The 27,002-nt window shown below is 42.8% G+C and overlaps 1 protein-coding gene across 1 annotated transcript in view; it reads left to right on the top strand.

Moving 5' to 3' along the window:
• Nucleotides 1–27,002, top strand: part of CHN2 (chimerin 2) — a 290,041-nt gene that overhangs the window by 172,569 nt on the left and 90,470 nt on the right. Inside the window, exons 4-6 of the mRNA XM_044246302.1 lie at nucleotides 10,396–10,427; nucleotides 14,472–14,585; nucleotides 16,298–16,583. Coding sequence (XP_044102237.1) covers nucleotides 10,396–10,427; nucleotides 14,472–14,585; nucleotides 16,298–16,583 — 432 coding nt within the window. The remainder of the gene's footprint in view (nucleotides 1–10,395; nucleotides 10,428–14,471; nucleotides 14,586–16,297; nucleotides 16,584–27,002) is intronic.

Here is a 27,002-nt window from a genome sequence, read left to right on the forward strand (position 1 = left end):
TGGAGAAAAAGGAACCCTCATCCACAATTGGTGGGAATGCAACCTGGTGTAGTCACTGTGAAAAACAGAATGGAGGTTCCTCAAAAAATTAAAATTAGAATTACCATACAATCCAGGAATTCCACTACTCGGTATTTACTCAAAGTAGGTAAAAACACTAATTTGAAAAGATACATGTACCCCTCTATTTATTGCAGCATTATTTACAATAACCAAGATTGAAGCAGCCCAAGTGCCCATCGACTGATGAATGGATAAAAAAGATGTGGTGTATATACACAATGGAATATTACTCAGCCATAGAAGGAATGAAATCTTACCATTTGCAACAATGTGGATGGATCTAGGAGGTGTAATGATAAGTGAAATAAGTCAGTCAGAGAGACAGATACTGTATGATTTCACTCATATGTGGAATTTAATAAACAAAACAAACAAGCAAATACTATTAAATATAGAAAACTGGTGGCTGCCAGAGGAGAGGTGGGTGACAGGCGAAATAGAAGAAGGGGATCAAGAGTACATGTATTGTGATGAGGCCTGAATGATGTAGAGTTGCTGAATCATTATATTGTATACCTGTAACTCATATAACACTGCATGTTAATTATACTTGAAAAATAAATAAGACAGTTTCCCTCTTATTTTTAAGATCAGTGAGATTTTGCCAGGTTAAGGCATAGAAGGGTTGGAGAGCAAGTATTAGAATTCCAAGCAGAGGAAATATCCTGTCCAAAGAATGATCAGAATGTATGACCAAACAGGATGTGTTTCAGAAACCAGAAGGATCTCTGTGGCAGGAACGTAAAGGATTGGGGAAGAAGTATGTGGAGGGCAAGAGTGTGTGTGTTGCTCAGGTCATGGTTTAGATACACAAGCTAGACCATGCTGGGAAAATCCTGTCTGCCATTCATTTATTCATTCAACAAACGAGCACGTGTTCGCTCTGTTCTAGACTCTGGGGATAATAGCAATAAGCAAAACAAAAGTTTCTATCCTTGTGTAGTTTCCACTTAAAAGAGAAAGATTGGCAATAAACACGCAAGTAAAATACATAGTATCTCAGATGAAGACAAGTGTCATGGGAAAAATGATTAGAAAAGAGAGAAGGAGTATGCCAAAGTGAAGAGGTGCCACTTTTAAGTAGAGCGGTTTGGGATGGACTCACTGGAGTTGTGTGGGTTTGACTGCTTGGCAATGGGGAGCCAGTGAAGAATTCTGAGCAGAGAACTTGATGAGATTTGCATTTTCTGACTTTAGTCTGAAAGACAGAGTGGAGGTAGTAAAAGCATAGACAGAAAAACCTGTAAGAAGACTATTTCAGTGGTTTGGGTGAATAGATAGCACAATGGACATGGAAAGAAAGAGACCATTTCAAGAGTAAGGAATTCCATACCATGGGCAGGATTGAGTGGTATAGTACACATGGGACTGGGAGAGAGGAAGGATTCTGGGATGTCAGTGTCAAGCTTGAGCACTAGGTAGATGGTTCTCTGGTGGTACCATTCAGAGGGATGAAGAGTAAAGGCAGTTGGCCATGACATGTGATAAAAGATCTGCTCCTAACAGTCAGCTTATGCAGGTCTCCAGAATGGGCACTTTTAGGAGTCTAACAGTTTGGGGGTCAACCTACTTATTTATTTTAGCAGAATCAATGTTTTTCCTGAGTGCATCACCTCTGTTGTCCCCTGGACAATTCCCCTCCTTTTGGTATTTAAAAAAAAAAAAAAGACTATGGACTTTGCCATCTATCGTATGTTGGTTTGGATCTCCTCTCCATACCACTAGGTGGTCTTCAAGTAATCCAGCCATATGGGCTTTTCTCTCCTCATCTGCAAAAAGGGACTATCAATTGTTGTGTGACTTCCCTTTTGGGTCAACTGTAGCACACATACTAAAGCTCCTCCTCTGATCCTCCCAGGCCCTAAGTCAGTGTCAGTAGGTCTGAACCTGAACAAGGCCATAGCTAGGTACAAAGGGCTAATGTGCGAGGTGGGATATTTGTGTGTCTGGTTGTTGTTGCCCTGCCATTATTTTTCAAATCCAAACACAGCTACTTTGGGTAATTCACCCTCATCTTTTATGATGAATATTTTGTATGGTTGCTTATACAGGACACCACTGAGGCATTGGACAGCCAGCCATTCAGCTCCCTGGGGCAGAGTTCCTCTGTGACCGAGGGATCCATGTGTGGTGCGAGTTTTGTTTCCAACCCAGTGATCAGGGCAGAGTTTCAAAGGAACATGCTGTGAGGCATGAAATCCCATAGCAGTAAGGGATTTAAACATTCGTTCACATGTATGCGTAGCATGGATGGTTACTCCCAAGAAATAAATTTTTTTCTTAATGTTTTCTGTATTTCATGCTGTTTACAATATTTCCAAAGGGGAAGGGGAGTTTCCTTCTTTATCTTACTAAGATATTAGTCCGTTCAGTTTGGTATTTACCTGAGCTATTTCTCTGAGTAGTTGGAAGTGTCAGTCTTTTCTTAAGAACTACTGTTATAAAATGATTAGTGTTCTCATAAGTAAATATCTCCTCTTATCTTCCTTTTAATTCACTTGATGTTTTTAAAGTATTCATTGCTTGTTTATATTTTGGTCCAACAAATTTTTTTGAGTAACCTTTCTTGGGAATGCTCAAGGTTTCAAAGTTCCTTTTTGTCTAAAACAGGGTTTCTCAGGCCCGTCACCATGAATGTTCTGGCTAGGATAATTCTTTGTTGTAGAAGGGGGTGAGGGCTATTCTGTGCAGGCAGGATTTTACCAACACCCCTGGACTCTACCCACTATGTGCCGGTAGTACCCTTCACTCATGACAATCAAAATTATCTCTAGAAATTGCCAGATATCCGCTGGGGAACAAAAACATCACAGACCCTCCCAATTGAGAACCCCTCGTCTAAGAAAGTTCTTTTGCTTCTTATTTGTTCTAACATTATCACCGATTTTTACATCACAACTCCTAGAAAAATCTGAAGGAAAAAAAGAGAGACAGAAAACAAACCAAATGATGGGAACTGCTCTGGTCCCGAGCACCCCAATCTCATATACTGTGTACGTCTATAAATTAGCGGAATATTTACGCCAGGTTATTAAAGTGCTTGACTTGGATCTACTTACAGAACTTTGGAAAGCCATTGGTAACCTTTTAAGGAGGTTTATTACAGAAAGACCAGCTGGTAGATATTTTTATAACACACTGAAATCAAGACAGGAAAAAATTTGCCCCACCAGTGCCCCATCAGAATTCTAGAAGCCTTAAAGTAATGCCATAAGGAGAAAGAAGGCCTTAATTCTAGATGAAAAGAAACAGGAGATTTTAAAGTTTGCTCAATTTTCATTCTATACAATGCACTTTGACTACACGAGTATAAATCTCAGTACTCACATTTTCTTTCTGTCCTTTTCAATAGGGAACTTTGATTTTTAATTAGAAGGGAATTATCCATATTTATTTTTTTCTGGATAAAATTGCCCAATATCAACAATATAAATCCCCCCATCGAAGCCTTTTCTTCTGAACTTGATCTGTATCTCAAAAAATTCAGCAGTCTAACTGCCCTGAGTAGGAGGTTGCTAAATTGGGTTTTAAAATTATTTCTATTAAGTAAAAACTTAACATATACCAGCTGCTGAGGGATTATAAAAGCTTTGTTTTCTCAATAATTGGAAACCTTGTTTACAGAGGACTCACAATATCCTTTAAATGTCTTTGTGTTGAATATAAAAGAACTTGTGTTTATCTAGGCAATGATAATCTGACTATAAAGAAAACTCATTTAAGGATTATGCTTCCTGCCTCTCACCATGCAGCTGTCACCCTACTGTTCTCTCAAGCTTTGCAAAATGCTGAGAATTACTCCTTAAAATTAGAAGAATAAATTGGAAAACAAACCAGGTAGCTGGGGATACAGAAAATTTTAAATTACAGGGGAATAGTTGAGAGACCCAAAGTATCACTACATATCAGCAAATTTATGACAAATTCTTGTTCATTAACTCATTGACAGAACTCAGTTCTGTCCAAAGAGATTTTAGAGTGTTCAATCCTGGCAGAGTACAGTTAAGGACAATTCAGATAATCTACTATCTATCCAAAGTGGAGAACTGTGTGCCGGCCCACAAAGGCATCAGCATTGGTTGTATATACTCCAAGGAAGCTGGGAATCCTGGTCATTCAAGGTGTCTGTGCTGGGTCTGAAGCCCCTTACTAGCTCCGTCACCTCAGGCTGGTTATTTAGCAGCTGCCAGCAAAATAATAGCACTCACTTACCTCATAGGGTTGTTGGGGGACTTCAATGAGATACACATGTAAAAGTGTAAAGACAGTTGCTTGGCCCAGGGTAGGCACTGCGTAAATGCTAACCTGTTACCACAGTGTTCCCAGCCCTACAGTTCTTTACAGGCATTATCTCATCTGAGCTTTATTAAAATAGTACATTTTTATAACTCCGGTTTTATTGGAAATTGAGGAAAATGAGATGCAAAGCAGTTTAATAACCTACTCAGGGTCACACAGCAATTGAATTGACACCAGGCCTCTGCCTTCAGAGTCTCTGCCTCATTCTGCAAACATGTAATGAGCACAGGCATCCTTTGCTCTCCAAACACTCGCTATCGGAGTATCTGTTGCGATAACTCAACAGAAAGTTTTAGCCAAAATCATTCTCCCGGCTAAAAACGTGCTATTAACAAGTTCTCATCTGCTACGATGAGTTCTCCTGTGCACAGCAGCTTCTCAGACTTTCCTGTGCACATGATTCCCCTTCTGAAATGCAGATGCTGCATTTCTAACTAGCTCCAAGGTGAGGCCAGTGCTGCTGGTCCTAGGATTACACTATGAGGAGCAGGGAACTAGGAGGTGGAAGGGGACTTCTCGAGTATCTCTGTTGTCCTGATTGACCTGGTTTTGTGTTTAAGCACATTGCACATGATATCCATAATTCTCCCCACTTTTCCCCCGAGGGATTAGCCCTTTGGTATTTGTTGAGGCCAGATACCAGGGAGCACTGCCAATGCGGGTCTAACCTAGATAGTCTATTTTTTTAATAGTACCTGCTCAGTATAGGATAATGAGGTTCCTTCTTATTCTCTTCAGCAGTGGATACACACCAATATACCTGTTAATTACTCCCTTAAGTGTTAAACAATTATGGAATTGGGCTTTAAATATTTTTTAGTAGGCAGAAATCCTTATCAGTTTGTTATATAGTTATTGAAAAGCATTTAAGTAATATTTGAGAAATCTGTACTTTTGAATAAATCACTTTTTTCTATTTAAAATAATGGGATATAGGCTCTTGTTGTTTGACACGTTTTTAAAAGAGGATCAAATTCAAAGAACTACACTCTTTCTGTGCCAGACCAGAGGCAAAATCCTGGGAATGTCGTGATGATGCAGGCCAAAATTGCTGCTTTGAAAAACTCATAAAGTAGAGAAGAAATGGGCAAGTATGTATTTAAAATATAAAAAGAGCTGGGAGAGCACAGTAAAGAATAGGCCTAATGTAACTGTGTATGTTAATTCTACTTAAATTAAAAATTTAAAAAGAAATAATTAAAAAAAAAAAAAAAAAGACTGGCCTAACTTTTCTTCCTGTGCAGGGAGGCTCTTTCTGGATACCAGAAATAGCTATTAATCATTGAACTGCTCTGTGTCCCAGCCACGGCCAAGCATGTAGCTTGTAACGCATTTACTCATTAAATTATTACAACCACTCAGTGAGGCCAGTGAGCCACTTTTATTATCATACCCATTTTAAAGATGAGAAAAACAAGGAACAGAGATAAGTACTTGCTTATGGATACACAGATTTGGCATCAAAGCCAGACAGCCTGAGTCTAGAGCCTGCCCTTCCAACTTGCATGTGATCTCCCCTATTTTATTAAAAGGAAGCTCAGGATCTTAAAATAAGAACATATGGAAAACAGAAGACATATTGGAGAGAGCGAATTATGGAACCGTGAGTAACTCTGTTTGATTGTAGCATAGGATGAATGTGGGCTGATGAGACCCTAAGCAGGAAGCCGTAACATTTGCAATGGCTGTAGATATGTAGGTACATGGTATGTGGAGGGCGTGAACAGGACTAGACGGGACTAAAACCATTTTCAGTAGTCACAGTACTGGCAATATATCTGAGGTGTGATTATAAAGTCATAAAATAGATTTTACTTTAACACGTGTATTATGTGAGTGTGGTCCCTTTCCAATCCATCATCTTGGGAAGTTATGTTTTATTTCTGCTGAGGTCCCATTTCTCAGAGAATGTTGGGAATGTCTCTTGTAAAATAGCTTCAGGACAGAACGTAGTGCAGATTTTATTATCTAAGGATCATGCCTCTTTTTTGTCTCATATGTATTTCCTAGTTGGATATGTATTTCCTAGTTCCCTTTTTACTGAATTTGGCTCTGAATAACTTCTTCCTTTAGCTGAAATAACAGCCACTCTCAACTCAAAAAACAGATATATTGTTTCCATATACTGGTGATTCTGACTTTAGTATGCACTTAAATATTATCTAGGGACTTTATCAAATAACACACCACAGCAGCCCCCTCAGTAATTCTGGTTCAGTTGGTCTGAAGGAAGGAGTAGTAGTAGATTCCTAATCTGTAATCTTTAATAAGTATTCTGAAGTTTCTGTTTTGAATGACCAGACTTTGAGAAAGACAACTGTAGGGGCACCTCCGTGGCTCAGTCTGTTAGGTGGCTGCCTTTGGCTCAGGTCATGATCCCAGGGGGGGACCCGGGATCAAGCCCTGCACTGGGCTCCCCGCTCTGCAGGGAGTCTGCTTCTCCTTCTCCCTCTGCTCTTCCCCCCATCCCCATTCATGTTCTCTCTCTTGCTCTCACTCACTCTCTCTAAAATAAATAAATAAAAATTCTTAAATTAAAAGAGAGAGAGAGAGACAGCTGTAAGGATATTCAAGAGAAAACATGGTAAGGCTTAAGAAAATTCCAAAAGGGGCACCTGGGTGGCTCAGTGGGTTAAAGCCTCTGCCTTCAGCTCAGGTCATGACCTCAGGGTCCTGGAATCCAGCCCCGCATCATCGCATCATCGGGCTCTCTGCTCAGCAGGGAGCCTGCTTCCCCCACCCCCTCTCTGCCTTCCTCTCTGACTACTTGTGATCTCTATATGTCAAATAAATAAACAAGATCTTTTTTAAAAGGTTTCAATTATGAAAAAATAATAAAGTTCCAAAAGAGAAATTCCAAAATGTTATGGTCAACACTGGCCTCAGTGGCAAGTATGGCCTACCTTGGGGGGAACTGTTCTCCCTTACATGATGCTTATGCAGAATAAAATCTTCAATTATATTATTAAAAAGAATCTGCATGGTTACACCACATATACCGAATTCACCAGTGCTTCGGGAAGACCCATTTCATGTGTTTGTTCACTGATCATCTGTTTGGTGTTCTTCCGTAAAGAGAGGTATTCCTTTCTAAACCAGGTAGATCATCTAAGGATCTAGTATTTTAGGGTTCAGCAATATATCTACAAGTTATTGGGTTGTTTTGTTTTGTTTTCTTAAAATGATGGGCTTCTTCCAGTTCTTAGAGTTGGAGCACTAAATCCCAAGAGCAAGCATTGCAGATCCCGTTTCTGTTAGTCTTCTCCGTGGTGACCAGGTTCACCAAAGTGATGGGCTGTCCAACTCCAGCTCTTGTCCTGAGATGATCAGTGGCAGGAATGCTCCAGAACCAACCTTCTTTCATGTTTGGGATTTGTTATGTTTTTGTTGCTTGCTGAATCCATGTGACTCCCTAAGTTAGCCCTCTATTTTTTGATCAAGTTCTTGATTTATTTTAACAAAGATAATTTTCAGTGAGAATGTGAGAAGAGCTTCTGAGCTGCCTTTCTTTTTATTTGTCAACTGTGTTCTGTCTTGTTCACTGAAGAGAATCTCGTACAATTGGAAACTGAAATTCAGTGCTATGTCTTCTTTAATCAATCCACATTCAATAGATTGGTCCTGATTCTGCTGGTGGCTGACACAGAGCCATACCTGGGCACAGAGTCAGGCTTTCTCTGGTCATCGCTGGGTCACAGTGTAGAGGTTACCAGTCTATCTAGTCAGGTCCTTTATTTCTGGGAGCCCTGACACTCAGCTTGTCTGGATCAAGGATCCAATATTAGCTGCCTTGAAAACATGTGGATGTTCTATGATTTTTCTAGGGCCATTTAACATAATTTAAGCTCCTGACTGGTTAAAAGCTTATTGAAGTATGGAGAGAGAGACTATGTTTAGAGCCCTGTGAGCAAAAAGTTTAGGAAAAGAATAGGATTTTGTTTGTTTTTGGTTGCTTTAATCCCAGCCCCTATCTCTCTCACTTTAACAATGACGACTATATCATCTTGAACTGTCCTCTAGACAGAATCTTACTTGGTACTTCTCAAGGCACCATAAATACTGACTTTTCTATTTGGGGGCCTATGTTAGATTTCTCAAGTTGGTTTCCTCCTGCTCCAAATGCAGAACACTCCTGAGTTCCTCAGATCTCTCCTCTCCACACCTGTGAGTTTATTGTTTCATTAACGACGACAGGGTTGAAAACGGAGCCCTGAACATCGTAAGCATGCCGCATATTTTTATGATTGATTAATGAACTGAAAGCAATCTGTTGTCTTCTTGGGAGTCAAATTCAACATTCATTAACTACTACTTGTACGCCAGGAGTTAGTAGTAAGTTCTATCTTCCATGCTGTCCATCTGGGAAGTCAGATGAATTATTCTTCCCTTTCAGGGAGATAAGAGGAGAGAAGCAGGTCTTCTCTTCTCTCCCAAGCGGGGCTGGGAGCTTCACCTAGATTTGCAAGTGTGTTTTATGGCTCAGCCAAAAAGATAGAGATAAAGTTGTCTTTATATATAGGGAATCATTTCAAAGAAATAGATTATTGACTCTCAAAGATTGGAGAGCTATCTTACCCATCATTTATTATTTACTTCTACTGACTTTTCTAGTTTAAGTTTGTTCTGTGGCATGTTGGTGTTGCAGACACATATCTACAGTATCATAAAAGTAAGAAAGAACTTTGAAAGCTAAGAGAATGATATACATGGCGAAATATTCGATTCCTATTAAAAAGCTTACCAGCATGTAGAGTGATGAAACACATCAGATAACGAGATGTCTTTTACACACTTTGTGCTTCTAGTAATGATACTATTTAGATCTTCCTTTGTAATGACACTGAGCAGACTTCAAACCTTGAAGATAAAGAGTTATGAATGCCCCCTCTTGGTTCAGTGCTTTTCGAGTGTAAAATGCATAGAAGAGTGAACATATATTCAGATGTGTCTAGATGATGAGTTTTTTGCCAGTGAGGCTTGTCCAAGGCAGGCCTGTGAATATGTTCCTCAGCTCCCCCTTTCTGAGCTTTTTCCTCTGCTTCAGGGTTCTTGACCATCCTCTTAGATCCTCAGCATACTTTGGAGGGTGGAGGGAGCCAGGAAACTGCCCAGTACCTTAAAATTCCACCACTGTGTCTATGAGTCCTGCTGAGAGAACTGCCCATTTAACTGTCGACAGAAATGACTATAAACGAAATGGCTGCCAGACCCCCATTTACTCTAGTAAATAAACATAAGCTTGCTGCCGTAACCCTCAATGAGAATCCATAACTCAATGGGGGTCTACTATATTCTCAGTGTCCCTGGAGTTAAGTTAGAAGAACAAAAGCTGAGCATGAGAATTCATGTTAATTTCTTACCAATTCTAACACCACGAACACAAAACAAAGTTCTTATGAAAGTAGATTATCGTATATATATGATAAAAATCCAACATGATAATCCCCAAGCTCAAAATGTGATTGAAAAATATTTTCTGGGATGCTTATGATTTTTAGTCAAGTCATGAATCTTGTCCTCTGTGTCTTTACCTCTGGTGTCAAGTGAATTTCAGACCATTCACCATTTGTTTAAAAATAAGGATATCGATTTTATCTGGAAAGAGACCAAATGAAACTTGAAATCCGGGTGCATTTCTTATTTTTATTATAAATACATAATGTAACAGTTGGTGGAAGACTGAAATCAGTGCTTAAGTTTTATTCATTTTATTTTTCAGGATGATGTCTTATAATATCTTTATAAATTTCTTAATATTTTCCTTTGTTTCATTTGAAAATTCTTTTATTGGATGATTGGGTTTAGGTGGAGAATGAGCCTCATGATTAGAGAAATACGATGATCCTACATCATCCTATTTAAGACAGAGGCATGTGTTGGCTTACTCTGTGTTTTCATGGATCTCAGATTTGGGGTATTAAAACTGTAATAAAATTACTACCAGGATTAGCTATGTTCATTTGAATAGTGTTTTTATCTCTCTGATTTGAATTCAAATGCATTATTAATATTTTTCTCTTTTTTTTAATATAGGTGGAGAACAGACCAAAATATTATGGAAGAGAGTATGTATCATGCTATTCTTTGTTTTAATAATGTAATAAGTAGTCATTTTTATGTCATTTAAATATTAAATATTAAAAATCTTCTAATATGTAGTCTTCATCAAATGTCTATTGTGCAAGCGTTTAATAATAAGGATAAATGCAATCAGACCCCTTTGTATTGAATTTTCTTTTTAAGACTCAGTTGCTTGGCTTCCATGAATGTGGGGGGGACGTACTTCCTGCTATAGTTTTCTCCAGTAAAGCGGCCACTGAGTGCCTGGCAAGTATTTGAAACGTAAGGCAGCCTTTTCCATGACTGAGGCTCTGTTAGTATTTTATTTTACTTTCCACCTTGATGCTGTATAAACATTTAGTTTCAAAGATTGTAACCCACGTGGCTGAATTCCTTACTTTCCATACTCAGTAAATGCAATAAGAGGAAGTCACCCCTTTTCCCCATAGTCTCATAAAACCAAAATAATGTTTTCTCTTGAGTTGGATAGATTAGCCAAATTGCCTCAATACTGTAATGATTACTTCCTCCCATTTCCCACTTAATTTCAACTCTCGTATTGTCTTACTTTCTCAGAAACCTACCGTAAAGCAAATATTCATGCTGTAGAAAGTGTTCTCAGTATCATGCTGTGGTGGCGTAGCTTACAAAACACAGGCAGAACAACACACACGGGGGTCAGGTGCACATCCCTTTCTTCCCACATCCAACCTGGAGGGCTGACGAGCCACAGTCTCTTTCAAGTCCATGTCCCATGCTCTCCTAGCCAACCCAAACCTCTTCCTCTATTCCCTTCCCCATCAGAGCCTCATCTTTTTGATGAATGACCCTTTCCTGTGTCCCAGCCCAGCAGTGACTTCCTAATGGCCATGGCTGCATTTCTGAACTTTGCTTTCTAGCCTTGGGAATTCAGCCAGGACCCTGGAATACATTCTGCCCCAGAGCGCCGGCCCCTGCTCTCGGCCATCCCCACGTCCCTAACTTCTAACCTCACTAGTTAAGATGCCTTTTCCTTCAGTGTCCTCATTGGAATTTCTGCTCACAGAGAACACAATTAATAAAGAAAAAGAGAAAGGAAAGCCTTCCAAATGGGACACTTTTGCACGTGATTTCCAAAAGGAACTGTATTGTGCATTTTCTTTGCTGCATCAAAATTTGTTGAATGACCTTTTAGTTATCATTTTCCAACCCCCAGTCCATACAAACTACATAGTGAGAGGACAGCAAAGGAACATTTTCTTAACCACAGAAAAAGGACCATTTTGCATTAGAGGGAAATTAGCTTAAAAACTTCAGATTCTGTGTTTCTTTCTTTCTTTCTTTTTTTTAGAAATAAAAGGCTTTTTGTTCCATTTGAAAAAGAATAAATGCTCTCTTCAGGAAACATAAATGCATTTTTTTTTCTCCTAGTAGGATTCACAAGAAACTGTTGACAACGGATACCTTTAGGGGAAGAGAGTTTTTACTCTCATGTTTACATTTTTACCTCTTATGTGCCTTTTAAATTTTTAATTTTCCCACTGTGCATCGGTATTACTTTTTTTCTTACGATGTGAATAAATTAATACCTGCTAATTGGGGAAAATTAGAAAATATATAGGTAGAGAAGGTGGAGAACATCCTCAGCTCACCATGAAAAAAATCATTGCTAACTTCCCCCCCCCCCCCGTCCTCTCCTCCCTTCCGGTGTTTTTCAGTGCATCCTTTCTTTCTACAAAGAGGGGAGCATAAGATATATATACCACAGATAGTTTTAAACCCATGCATAAAGGGGGTGATGAGCCGCGAGCTAGATTCATGGAACTGTAATTTTCTTCTTTTGAACAATTGAGTTCAACTTGGTTCTTGACGCTTTATGTCTGCTGCTGGCTCTCAGCTATACCATGTCGAGGGAATTAGGCTGCGCTGTTTTCAGGGTACCTGCCTTTTTGGGGTGTCTTTCCCCCGCAACAGTGACCTGAGGCCAGGGCGTCATGTCCCTGTGTCCTTCACTGCGTGTGCGTCTGTCCTGCTGTGGTCATCCCCTCCCTTGCCCTGGCCCACGGTCAGCTTGTGTCCTGGACAGCACCCCCAACACCTCTCGTGGCACCAGCTCTGACTCCAGTGTGGGAAACTTTCCGATGCCTGGTGCCCCTTCTGCCTCCTACCATGTCCCTGTCGCCACACACACGCGCGCGCGCGCGCACACACACACACACACACACATTCTCTCTCATACACACGCATACACGCGCACACACACAGCACACATTTCTCTCTCATGCACACACACTCTCTCACACATGCTCCCTCTCATACACACTCATACACGTGCTCTGTCTCTCTCATACACACAGACTCATACGTACACAAACTCTCTCTCTGTCTCATAAACACACTCACACACATCCTCTCCCCACACACGTCCCCCGGCCCGGTGCCTGCGAGGCTCCCTCAGGTCTCTGCCCAGGCCGTCGGTCCAGCCCAGCTCGTACAGCGTAGGAGGTGTTCCCACAGGTTCCCGGGGCTCAGTGGCTACACATCCCGACAAAGCCCCAAACATGTCTGCTCTGGCTCCAGGATCCCCATACATTCTTCTGGGATCCATCGGTTCTAGTCCTGAGTCTGAGCTCTGCCCCATTTCCTCCTAGTACCCCTCCTGCAAGAACTGGGGACCCCAGTCTCTTTTGGGGGCAGACAGGTTGCTTGTTTGCCGCGTCTGTCCTCACTGCAGAAAAGTGCTGCTCCAAGGTCTCCACGTGTTGGCCCTTGAGATTTAAAACCAAAATTTGGAAAGCAGAAAACCTCCTTCTCTCACCCTATCATGGTGTTAGACTTAGGGGAATTGATTGTGGAACTCAAAGCTGCAGCTTCTTCTGGCCTCTCTCCCCTAAGACAAAAGCTTCAGTTTATAAGGTCTACTTGTTAAGAGGGACAGAAGGGAATTAGGAAATAAATATGCAATAGCTGTTTTCCCCCCAAGCTATTATCATACTACATTTGTCCTCACTTCATTTTCACATTCCTGGGGGAGAAGTCCAAAATTTGTCTAGCCAACTCCCACCCTCTCGCCCCCTTTCCAGGAAGGTGAAGGGAGGGATTCTTTGTCCAGAAAAACTTCTTTTCTGGCTATTCCCCCAAAGATCTTCAAGCTTGAGTAATCCTGGGAAGAGGGTGTTGTCCCCTGTCCCAGAAACCTTGGGTCCCACAGCAGTGGCCTCACACCTCACCCCAGCTCCGCCACCTTCCCCACCAATCCAAACATGGATTGATCAAATCTCTCACAAGTGGTGGTAGGGGAAGAGCTGTCTTTGCTTCAAGACAACAGAGAAGGTTCCCCAGGAATCACTGTCCACTCCGTAGGCCTCCAGAGTGAAGCAGTCATGGGCAAGCCTGCATTCTTCCCACATATGCTGTGTGCTGTGTTTTCTACATACCTGTGTATTATTTTTAAAATTGCGGAAAAAAATAATAAATGTGATCTTTAAAAAAGAACAATAGATACTTTTTTTTTTTCAAACATATCCCTAAGCGATTGCTCTCAACATTAAAAGGAACGGAAGAGTGTTGATTATAGCTGACTATTGTTTCCAGAGAATGAGCCTCTGAAATTAACAACACCCTGTACCTGAAGAAAGCAAGTTGATAATCAATAGTGTTCATTAGCAATCCGGACAATACATAGTTTCTCTGTTTGAGCTGAGAGCTAAATTGGTAATTGCTCTTTTGTTATTCCCCATGGTTAAAGAAGGAGCCATAATCTGACCTTTTGTTTTGACTTTAGCTTTCAACTTGAGACCAAAGACAAGAGCAAAAGGCCAGCTGGACTTGGTCTCCGCCTGGTCTCCAGGTGTTCTTTTTCTTTTGCCTACCGGAACACTTCTCATATGTTTGGGTGCTTGCTGAGAAGCGGTTCCAACTGCATCTTTAAGATATATGGTAGCTACTCCCCTCTTCATCCCAGTGGGGTACAGTCGGCTCTGGGTGGCCCCGCCATCTTTGTTAGCCTAGCTCTTGGTGGTGCGTACTTTGTGGCATGCTGAGAACAAAGATGGTCTGTCTCTCCTCAGGTTTCATGGGATCATCTCCCGGGAGCAGGCAGATGAGCTTCTCGGTGGCGTGGAGGGTGCCTACATTCTCAGAGAAAGCCAACGCCAGCCAGGATGCTACACGTTAGCTCTAAGGTAAACTTGATTCCATCCATTGTTGCTACTGCTCTATAAGTGGCCTTACTTAACTTTTTTCGCACGTTTTGATTGCCATAAAATATATGTAACATGAAATTTACCATCTTAACCATTTTTAAGTGTGCAGTTCAGTGGCACTAAATACACTGGCAATGCTGGGCATCCATCTTCACTGGGGCTTGGCAGGATGTTTTTGTCATCCCAACCAGAAACTCTGTACTCATTATCCAGTCCCTCCCCATTTCCCCCTACTTATTTTTTATTTTTGCTTTGTTTACAGAGTACCACTAGTATATTAGAGGTTTATACACTTCCTAGGCCACCGATATTATCAATAGGATGGACACTGAGGCTCTTTTTATGCACATAGAGTAAACTGGAGAATTATCTGGAAACTTAGTGCTTCTATAGTCACTTCTGCCTACATCTGAGCCAGCTGAGGAGCAATGCCTCTGCCTCACTTAGTTCCTGGGAGCCCTTGTCAAAAGTCTTCACCTCACGTTGCATATGTGTGCCTTCGACTGATGTGGAGTTTGTCCATGGGTTCTCTCAGGGTTCAACGTTGACCCAAGGGTCACGCTGACTCCCAACAGCAGTCGTGGCACTCCAAGCCAGCAAGCCATCGGAGCAGAGTCCTCATGAGTCTTTTATCACAAAATCCCAAGAATGGAAATCACAGCACCAGAAAAGCATTGCATTTTCTGCATTTTCCTAAACTTGATCAAATATTTGGTGCCATTTGATCTTTATTGCAGTCCCATAAGGTTTGGGGAGAGCTTCCAATCCCAGAATCAAAGTGTCTTCTGAAAGTTCATGTATGAACTCTTTGGAATTAGAAAGACCTTTCTGCATAGAAAGAATAATATTAATGGAAACACTTCCCAGGCAAGCCTGCAATGGCATATTCCATGTGTCACCTCAACACTGTGGCTGTAGAAGGCTGCTTCCCAAGTTGCACCCAGGGATGGTTTGAACACATCTTAGATGATGTCATTATAAGGAAGTACTTTAAAAGTTAGTAAGCACTCGAGGTATGCAAAGCCTTTTCCTATCCCCCCAGCCCTCCAGCAGCAGGCACGGGCCATCCCAGTGGGGAACCAAGCAAAGACTGTGAAATACAGAACCAAGGCCAAGAGGGTGCGGCCAGTCTAAAGGGGGAGGCCCTTATAGATTAGATCTCTGGGAATCTGGTGGCTGCAGCCACAGAAGGGAGCTTTGCCCAGCTCCCCTCATCTCCTTTCTGTGGTAGGCACGAGGTGCTCTACTGGTGGTGGTCAAAGATGTCATAATAAGGGGACATCTGGGCAAGTGATGGTAGCTTCCCCTACAGAGGCAATTGGCAGGTAGAGGGAGTAGTTTTCATCAAGGGAATTTAAAAGTTAAGAATTTATAAACCAGGCTCTACCCTCTCACCTTTACAAATGAGAATGATAAGGACTCAGCAGCCTTACTGATTTCTAGGATCCCTGCCTCTCTCCAGGGTTAGATTTCTCCAGATCTCAGCTTTCTTAGCCATAAAACAAGGATAATTATTCCACCTGTCTCAAACTGTCTATGATAATTAAATGCGGGGGGGTGTGTGTAAAATTGTCCCAGGTGCCTAGTTCAGTGCCTGGCATACAATATGAACTCAAAAAGTGTCACCTACTACCTTTCTTCCATGTTCTTACTTCTAACACTGTTGTGATTTCTCCTTCTCTTGGGGGCAGGTTTGGAAACCAGACTTTAAACTACAGGCTCTTCTATGATGGAAAACACTTTGTGGGCGAGAAGAGGTTTGAATCGATTCACGATCTGGTCACAGATGGCTTGATAACACTGTACATAGAAACAAAAGCTTCTGAATACATTTCCAAAATGACAACAAACCCCATTTATGAACACATTGGATATGCCACTCTACTCAGAGAAAAAGTATCCAGGAGGCTGAGCAGGTCGAAAAATGAATCAAGAAAAACAAGCGTTACAAATGAAGAACACACAACAGTTGAAAAGGTAAGCTACACGCGTGACAGAAATGGTCTCTGCTTTTAATTTACGCTGAATAACTGCTTGGTTAAGTATGTATGTGATTGACCAGAATGTTGGAAGAGACCCACCCACTCCCAAAGGCATCTAGAATATTCTGCTAGGAGGGATCTTAGAAATCTTCCGGCTCAACTGAGGCCCGGAAGTGTGAATTGATTTGCTCAAACTCATAGAGTCAGGTTAGGGCTTCACACATGATTATTTGTGGGTTTATTTGGAGTTTGAGAAAAAACACTTCATTAATGTTTTATGATGAAAATAGTCCTTCGTTTTAATTCCATTTGAGGCCTTCCCAGCTGTCTCTGGGTCCACCTAGCTATGAAAGTACACGGCATTTGCCTCTGCTCCTCTTAGGACTGAGTGACCACTTGTGGAGCACGGTCAGCCTTCCTGAAGGAGGTCTTACCTAGATACAGCTTTTACTGATAGATACGGGAGCGTTATCAGGGAGAATGACTATCTCTGGGAGGCTTAAAAGACGGGCTGTCCTTTGCCTCGCTGAGGATTAGAAACTCCTAAGTGGGCAATGTTCAGGCTTAATGGGTGGTGGCCGGATGCCGGTGGGGAAGAGCTGATTTTCCTCTCCAGTAAGTTGCTGTTTATTGGAAAGCACCACCACAGTTTGCTAGCAGATTCTTTGGATGTGCCCCTTTAGGAACCATCTGCTTTGCCTGGTCCTATGTGTTTTCCGCTGAAAGAAAGTGACAGCCAGTCCTACCGGCCAGCCCCCACTGAGCCCAGTGTCGAAGGCAAGCTTAGACTGGGACAGATAAATAAGGGGGGGGGTTGCAGAATGGTGGGCAATGCTCCTTCTGGTGATCACTAATCCTTAATTCAACTGGAACAGTGCCCCCATCCTCCCCTGTTGTCCAGTGTGAGCATAAAGCAAAGGAACCTCAGGTTGGCTCCCTTGGCTTTGGGACAGGGACACACCAGAAACCACTGGAATAAGGAGGAGGGCAGACACAGGCAGCGCAGTCCTGTTGGCAGAGATGGGCATGATCTTAATTGATTTCCTGATTGGATTTTAGAGCCTAGGAGAACCTTCCCGAAAATCACCTGAGCTGAGCAGCTGGCCCATGAAAAAATTATTTGCCATTTTCTCTTTTATAACTCCAGTGTCTCCAGGGCACCTGTCATTCTTTTACAAATAATTGATTTGGGAAATGGTGGGTTTTCTGATTGTTTACATTTTACCAAGAGGGAGGGGGCATGATCTCTAACTTTCAGAATTTGTTCCTGTCTAGGCAAAAGCCATTCCTTAGTCTGTTTGTAAAATCTGTTCAAAAGTAATTTAGAATAGAAAATCTGGAAGCTGACCTTCCCAGCCATGACAAATCAGAAGATGAATTGTAAAATAAATCTCTGAAGCAGTGTTTGTATTTCTGAGTCAGAGAGTAATGCCACCCAAAAGGCAACCTGTTACAATGGCAGGCGACACACTAGAACATTTCCAGAAAGAGAGGCGAGTCGAAAGAGTACCTCTTATATGTCTGGGATGAGAGTTTAGATTCTGGGTACTGAACTGATATTTCTAGAGCCTTGTCCTTCGCCAAGAGGGAAGTCTGACTGCAAAAAACTGGTATTTCTAGATGATATTCCCATAAGGAAACTTGCAGGACAAAAACATGCCCTTTGTTGTAGATTGTTTTGAATGTAGTTATTAAAAATTAAAATTTGGTGGAAATTAGCAATCAGATTAATAATCACTTTAGGTGAGCTTCCCAGGACACTTTTACCTTTCTAGGAAAAGGTAAATATAAAAACATTGAAAGAAGTCCACACTCCGGGAAGGATTTGATGGACAGGTGTTTCTGGTGTGGATTTTCTAGGACACTAATGATGCAATGTTTGGCTTTCCTGGGGGACATTCTGAACGCTGGGTCTAGTCATTTGCTGGAGGTCGCTCATTTTGTCAGCGAGTTTGTTAAGTAACTTGGTACAAATCCATCTCTTCCTCTCTGACCTGTGTTGACAAGTAGAATTATTAAAAGTCTCAGTCTTGCCAGAAATTCTATTTTCCTGAAGGGCAGGTCAGTGGACTGTTGCCATGGCGGCAGAGACTAGAAAAAAGGTAGCAGAAACTTGAATGGATTGACTGAGAAGTGCCCAAGGGCACCTGTCTGATTCGATAATGGCGCATCGTGGAGGTTTTAATGAGTGAAATGGGTGGATTTCCTAATAATTCTCAAATCCAGACAGCCTGGCATTTCATTTTCCAAACTACTTAAACCTGTTCGCCCATTTATTTTATTGATCATTTCCAAATGAATCCAGAGAGATGGTGGTACCTGAAAATCCCAGAATATTATCAGTGTTAATTGGCATAAAGATATTACCTACCCCATCAGATCTGAGTGGTTTCCAGATTTATCTCCTATCAAGGTGGTTAGCAGTGAACTTGATTTTAATAACTGTAGATGAGGAAGGGAGGTGGGGAGGGTACCAAAAAAAAAGTTGGGGTAGTTAGCCAATAGCAACCTTTTTCTTTTCTGATTCTTCAATTGATTGTTAAAACTTTATGATACATAAGGGCCACCCATTTTGGTGCATTTAATTAAAATGGTCATGCCCTGTGTAATTTCTCTTATGGAACTTATTTCAGAATTGATCCTATAGATGGATTATCTACTGACCTCCAAAACTAGCATCTGAGCAGTAGGATTTAGCATTGCTTCAGGCATTTATAGTTTACAGAATTCGCATGTGTGAGGTAATTCCCCATTTTGTCTTCAGAGCAACTTTGCCAGGTCCATAGAGCAGGAATCATTGTCCCCAGTTCACTGTGGCAGAGTAAGGAACCAAACCCAGGTTTCTGAGCCCCGAGTTCAGACCTTCCTAAACCTACAGAGCTACGAGGCCCCGTTCTGTTCTCATAGCCCTTACTGCTTTAAGCAAACACCCCTGGTTCTCCCCACACTCAGTCAGTTGTTGCTAAGAATCACTCAATATTTCCATCATCTGTTTTTTAAAAAACACCGCTATTACTAGCTGTACTAACTAAGCTTTCATAGGAAGGATACTCTGCTGAATCAGACATATATGACAGTAGTGTTTTCCATGGCACAGGTTTATTCGATCAGTTCGGCTTGCCTGTAATTAAACTGCATTTACGTTTTACTAGAGAAAAACCATCCATATCCTTGCTATAGGAAAAACAGAGTTTAGAATATATCTTACCAGTTCATTCATTTCACTATTTTTTCTAACAGCAAAAATTACAAAATAGCCTAAAATACCCACGATTGGAGGCTGTTTCAATGAATTAGGGTGCACCCAAGTGAAGGCAACCACAGAAAAGAATAAGAATCTCTGTCCGCACTGATATGGGAATGATTATCCAGAGTCATTAAATGCCAAAAACAACTTACAATATAATGTGTATTTGTGGTTTCATTTGTGTGAACCAGAAGAAAAACATTTTTGCGTATGTTTTTCCCGCAAAATCATAAGCTGTCCCTTGAAGTTTACAAGAGCTAGTAGTATCATTGGTTGCCTGGCGAGTGAGTTGGGGGCGGGTGGAGGGGGGAGGATTATCTGGGAAATAAGGGTGGGGACGAGATTCTTCCCTGCTATTTCATACTCTTTGAATTTTGAACCACAGTAACTGCAGCATTCTATTCAAAAAATTACATAAGAAAAAAAATGCGTTAGGCTTTAAATTCACATATGCCAGAGCAAACCCTGAGTAAAACCTCTTCTGTGCTCAAGGCATCACACACACACATACAGAGAGGAAGCAAGCAGGTCCTGCCTCTGGGTTCAGGCTGGTTTTCCCACCTCTTTGCATGGGACCCCCTCCCCATCCTGATAGCTCCTCTTTCCCTTCATCTCTCGCTTGGATGCCTAGCAAAGAGTCTGTGTGTAGCAGACTTTAAGGCTGGGACCAGAGGAGGGTAAAGGACCAAAATCACCACGTGAAGACTTTGATGGGACTATCCCTGGAAATGGTTGGCTGTTGCTTCTTCACTGGCACTGCTCCCCTGGGAGCCTGCCCAGCCCTCCTCACATTTTCCATGCCCCTCCCCCCACCCCATCTCTGCCTTCTTAAGCTGTGAAGACCAGCTTCCAGATTCCTCTTGCTCTCCTACAGCGCCAGGGAAGCCCTCTTCGATTTCTGCTTGTCTTCCTGTGAACCCAGGAGAGTGACCTTTTCCTGATTGAAGGACTCTGCGCCTGGTTAGGACGTCTTCCTCTGCAGATGAGCTGTTTCAGACAGGAGCACTCTCTCCTCGACCTCAATCCACCTTTTTTTTCCTTTTTGAGATAATTATCTTCTTCACATCCAGAGTGAGCCTCTCATTGTTTATTTTGTTGTTTCAACACTAAGAACCAGGTAGCCTGCCAGAGATCTTGGCCCAGCAAGGACGTTACATTTTCTGACCCTGCCCTGGAGCAGGAGGTCATAGCCACACCAGGGAACAGATCTCCAGGTGTCGCTGACAGAAGCCTCACAAGTCAATTGAGCTGAGACTGAATGGCTCTCCCCTCCAGTCTCACAGTGGTACCTAAGTGTTGAAAGGCCCTTCATGACTTTTTGTTCATCGGAGAGTTGTTCTTGCTTTTGTTGTTTTCATCTTAGAAACGTGATTTTCTTTGTCTGTGGGACAAAATCCAAATTCCTCTACAGGATGTTTATAGCTTGTCTGAGCCTGGAAGCAGAGCCTGAGACAAGGGTTTGGTACATGGGTAATTTGTGAAGGCATTCTAATGAGTAGGAAGGAGAGGTCTGGAGAAGGAAACAGATGAGAAGAGAACCCAGTAAGAATGGATGTTATTGAGTTGGGCATCTTCTGAGAAGCCATGCAGAATTGCTCCTAAGAGGAACTATGTGTGTGTGGGGGGGGGGGCACTGTTTATCTACCACTTCCTTTCTTCTATCCTCTATTGGCTAAGGGGTGCTTGTGAGCTGTTAAGTCCCTCACACACCAGACTGTACATTTGGAGAGCCAGGTGGGTGCCCATGGGCTTCCCAACAGTCCTACCAGAGAAGCCCCAGACAGAAAGTAAGAGGTGCACAGTGAGGACAGTTGCTAAGGGGCTGCCTTGTCAGAAGGCAAGATCGGCAGCAATCCCTGGGGTAGACAGTTGTGAGGGACAGTAAAAAAAAAAAAGAATGGAAATGCCCACTACCGCCAGGGCCTGCCTCTCTGAGCCTGTCTCCCCCTTGCTGGCCTCCCTTACAGGCCTGCTTTCCGCATATATTCCTATCCTCTCACTTCTCCTCCCCCAAGCCTGTGTCTGTTGGCTCCTGTCCATCTTTTAGCATCCTGCACAGCCTCTCTGGTAAAACCTACTGGGGCTCACCCTCCTTCACACACTCTCAAGGAATCTCCCACCACAAAACCACTCCCAAGCTTTGCACATAATCTCCATGATAATTTAACATGCTGTATCCTCAGGGGTAGGTGAGACCAGTGGTTCTCAAAGTAGGGCCCTCAGGGACCAGCAGCATCGACAGCACCCAGGAGACTGATGAGAAGCACCCCTACTCAGGCCCACCCAGCACTGCTGAGTCAGGGACGCTTGGGGGATGGGGGACACCTCAGTCTGCATGTGAGGGAGCCCTAGGGGGCTCCATCATGCACCCACTGTTTGGATGCCTCTCCTCCCCAAGCAGTCGACCTGTCCAAGGCCCAGGTCACCCTGCGGTTCACTCCCCAGCTCTAAATCCTGGCCCACGCAGTGCTCAGCAGAGGACACACCGCCCATTGAACAGCAGATGGTTCACGTTAAAATGGAGCAGACCGCATCACACTCACCCGGAGGAACACGCATCTCAAACACACCAAGATGTGTGGGTATCTCACATCCCCCCTCTCCCCGCCCTTCCTCTGGCCAGCTTCTTCCTCCCTGGGCTAATTTCACTCTTGGAGTGGCAAGAGCAGCGCCTGGAGGAGGAAGGTCTTAAGAGACCATTTTGTGCGGCCCCTTTGTTTTACACCACAGGAAGCTGAGGCACCCAGCTCATTAGTCTTGGCGTATTTCAAAGACACCCAAAGGTCATGAAGGCTTGGATAGGCAAAAAAAAAAAAAAAAGCTTTAAAGTACCCTACAACTTAGAAGTTCTCTTAAAGTTAAACTCTTTGAGGAACACAAGTTATACCTCAGGACTTCTATGTGAATGACTGAAAAGTGGAAAATGAACTACGATTATAGTTAGTCTAGAAGGTGTCTCAGCAATCAGAATCCAGCAGGAAATGGAAGACATGTTTGCTGGGATTTTAAAGAGAATTTGATTAATAAGGGATTTATCCGAGGGCTTGGCAATGGCGGGAAGTGTTTAGTTACCTCCCCAGGGCTGAAGGGACCTGCAGAAGGTGCTGGGTTACTGGTGTCTGATGAGAGCTGGAATGGAATCTTCCATAAGAGGGGGGCTTCCACAAGTAAAGGGCTCCCACAGAAGCGGGGACTTGCCCAAAAAGGGGCTATGTGATAAGAGGGTTCTCACAGAAGGGGCGTTCCCACAGGAGGGGAACTCCCATAGGAAGGGGCTTCCACACAGAAGGGAGCTCCCATGGGACGGGGGCTTGCACAGAAGAGAGATTCACATAGTGGAGGGTTGCACAGGAAGGACTCCCACAGTCAGTCAAGGGTATAGCCATGCAGCCACTGACCTGCGATATTACCCAAAAGGGAGAGATGGGGAGGAAGTAACCCAACTTCTCTGTCCTCTAGCCTTTGATCTCCTGCCTATACCTTCCATTGCAAAAATTCAACCAGAAACCAGAGAGTCAAAGAGCTGGGGATACAGACCACATGAGTCAGTCTCCCCACCATCAGTAAAAGCAGGGCAGAGAATGAATTGAGGGAAGGTAGTAGAATGTGGCAGGGAAGATCCAACGCAAGGAGTGAATGCCAACCAATTCCATTGGTCACTATGTTAGCACCGTTCTAATTACTACATAAAGTTCAGGATCAGGTGCTGTAATGGGCATTAATGCAAGAGAATGAGGTAGCCCCTTTTCCTGGATGGGCTCCTCAACTATGCCATTATGGGAAGGATCTTGGTTCTGGGCTCATAGACCATCACCAAGCAGAGCGGCTGCTTTCATTTGCCAAGGTAAGAGTCTGAATTGTTAATGTAGAAAACATCAAGGAACCCAGAACAATCTGCTCATATTTCCAGGGTCTGGAAAATCTGTAGATTTGCCCCAACAGGAGGTCCCTTGGAAATAATCTGTAACTGACATAACCAGTCTTTTCTCAGCAGTCAAGGATAAATGGAGATGAGCATGACTTAGCTAGTAAAAGTGACAGGCACAGTAATGACTCTTCCTACCTTGCATACACAGAGTCATAAAATGGAATGGCATATAATGTTATAAGAATGGATTTGAACTTAGATTACATTTGCTCATGAAAACAGGTTTTAAGGAGCCTTATTTTCCATCAGAATCCCCTAATGGGGTGGGATTTATCATGTAGTCTGAAAAATAGTTGATTTTGCTAGGTTAGTGGTTCTCAAACTGGCTGCAACTTAGAATCACCCTGGGAGCTTAAAAAATTAAAAAAAAAAAATAAAAAACCCCATCTTTAGCCTCTCCTGACTTCTTCTTTTTTTTTTTTTTTTTTAAAGATTTTATTTATTTATTTGACAGAGATCACAAGTAGACAGAGAGGCAGGCAGAGAGAAAGGAAGGGAAGCAGGCTCCCTGCTGAGCAAAGAGCCAGATGGATGCAGGGCTCAATCCCAGGACCCTGGGATCATGACCTGAGCCAAAGGCAGAGGCTTAACCCACTGAGCCACCCAGGCACCCCTCTCCTGACTTCTTAAATCAAGGCCTCCCGCCAGTGAAATTCAGGCATCTCTATTTTTAAGGTCCCCCAGGTGATCCTAAAGTTCTCATCCTGTGGTGAGATGAAATGTGAAACAGGAATTAAAGGTTACCAGGTACTTGGAGCATTTTCTTAGTGATAACCTGTACCACCTGCTCTCATGCCCCTCCTAGGCCCTAATTTAGATGTTGCGATTCATTCTCTATCTTGACCCGCACTAGAAAGTCCTCCATGAGAACATTTGTTAAGGTGGTAAACTCCGGTGGTTCAGAGGTTTGCTTTGCTACTTTTTTCCTGTTTGTTTTTTTTTTTTTTTTTTTTCGATATCATTAGACGAGAAAAATCAGCTGGAATAAGATTAAAAGAATTAAATGAAGGGACAAGGAAAAATCAATGCTTCTTCCTTATAGGCCAGCTGGTAGTTTTTTAATGGCAAAGTTTGTAGGACTATGATTCTCAACCTTGGCTGCCCACTATAATTTATTGGGGTGTTTTCAAAAATGCCAATGCCTGGGCCACACCCCCAGAAAATCAGATTTAACTACTTGCATAAGGCCCCGCATCTGGATTTTAGATGCTCCAGGTGATTCTGATCTGCCGCTAGAGCTGAGAACCCTTTGCTTTAGAAAAATAACTAAATCCACTGAATGTATCTTTTATCAGAAAGCTTCTCCTTCTGCCAGTCCCTCATTATCAGTGATCTCAAAGTAGAAATTTACAGAAACAAAAAGGAAAGTTATCCTAATACAGTCAGTATTTGTCAGAATAAGGTGCACCAATCCCTCTTTATTCATCCCCACCTAAATCTAGAAAATGGTTGGAGATGCAGCCCTTGCTAAAGTATTTTTATGTAAGCAGTGCCATCTAGTGGCGAAGAGGAGAATTACCTGCTCGTGACCATCTTGAAGGACCGCACTAACCAGATGTGGGAGTAATGAACAAGAACACATTTTCGGCAATGAGTCCACTGAATCATTCCCACTTCCTCGGGTTTTATAGCACAGATCAGGCTATGCGATGGCCAGGGTCTGTCCTTTTTGTAATGCGTGCTCATTCTGCAGGTGGGCAGCTCTGCTAGCTTGAGATGCTGAGATGTAGACATGGTCCCAGTGATCGTGATTTTTTTAAAAAATAGACCAAAACTTAATGAATGGTAGTTTCTTAAAGGCTAATTGCAAAGTCTATCAGTGGACAGGACAATGAGTAAAAATAGTTTTGACCACACGGACCATCTGATAGTCTCTTGAGGTCCCTCCCACTTTGAGAGCTAGTTCTGCTGGCAGAATTCTGGCGGATGAAAAGCATACCTTTTAGAGAAGTTTATATTTGGATGTCTCTAGGCCGGTGTTTGTGGGAGTCAGTATGCCATTTTCATCACCTTTGACTGTGGACAGTAAATGAGGCTGTCCCCTAGGACCGCTGTCCACCTTCCGTTACTTCAGTCTTTGCCCTCGCTGTGACCTCAGAGCTCCTCCCATTGGCTTTCACTGGGGTGGGCAGCAAAACTGACCCTGGGCCTGTGTCATTCGAAGCCACTCCCTGGGTAATTCTGATGTGTTGTCCCAATAAAGAACCATGGACCCAGTCTTATTCTCTTCCCTGCAGAGATGAGAAATGAGCCCAAAGCTCAAGGTGACACAGTGGCAATGAATGCCGGTAGGATAAGACACAACTTTAGGGAATCCCACTACTTTCTTTCTCTTGCAGTGCTTCTCCTTCTGCCACCTTTCTGTCTCTCTAATCAAGATTTAGCAGTCTCCTCACCTACACCCCCTTGGTGAGTCGCTCTTATCTGTCCCACCTAGAACCTATGACTTCTCTTTGGAAATCGCACCCAGAGCCAGCTCCCCTCCCACTCTCAAGTTCTGTGCTTCTGGTGCCATCAAACCTAGTCCCTAGCCCTGAGGTGGGCTTGTCATTCAAGGTTGCTCTGAGGGGTCCCATTTCCCTGGCTACTGGGGTAGATTCAGGAGTGGACATGTGATCAAGTCAGAGCCACTGAAACGACTAGACTTTCACTGTGAGTTTCAGAAAGAAGGTCGAATGTGCGTTTTTTTCTGTTAGTTGGATTCAGCAGGAAGTAGAGTCTGAGTGGCTGAAGTCTTCCCTCTGATGCTGAGAAAACAGAGCTGGAAAGGAAGAGACACGGAATCCTCAGAACTTGGTCTGTGCCTCTACCAGAACTGCCCCCAGAGCCTGCCACCCTCTGCTGGGTATTTCAGTCATGTCCGTTATAAGAGTTGTCTAATTCCTGTAGAGCTTCTTAGCTGTGGGGATGGGAATGTTTGGGTTGAGGTTAGATGTCTACTGTCTTTATAGCCAGAAAAACTCTAATTCTACCACCCTCCTCAGGGGCCCCCCATACTCTTCTATCCTGTACTGACTGCCCACCTTATTAAGAAAGTGAAAGCTCTAGTCTTCAAACTCAGGCCCATTTTAATTCTAACCAGACAATCCACACTTTTCTTCTTTAACATGATGGTGTTACATTGGAAAAGGGAACTAGGTCTAGTGTTGACTGAAATGAGTAAGAATGTAGTACCTGGATTACCAGGTGGACATGGGAAATAACCGCATAACCCAAAACCCTTCTCTTGTCGCCTGGCT

The sequence above is a fragment of the Neovison vison genome, chromosome 4 (genome assembly GCF_020171115.1).
Source record: "Neovison vison isolate M4711 chromosome 4, ASM_NN_V1, whole genome shotgun sequence".
Taxonomy (NCBI): Eukaryota; Metazoa; Chordata; class Mammalia; order Carnivora; family Mustelidae; genus Neogale; species Neogale vison.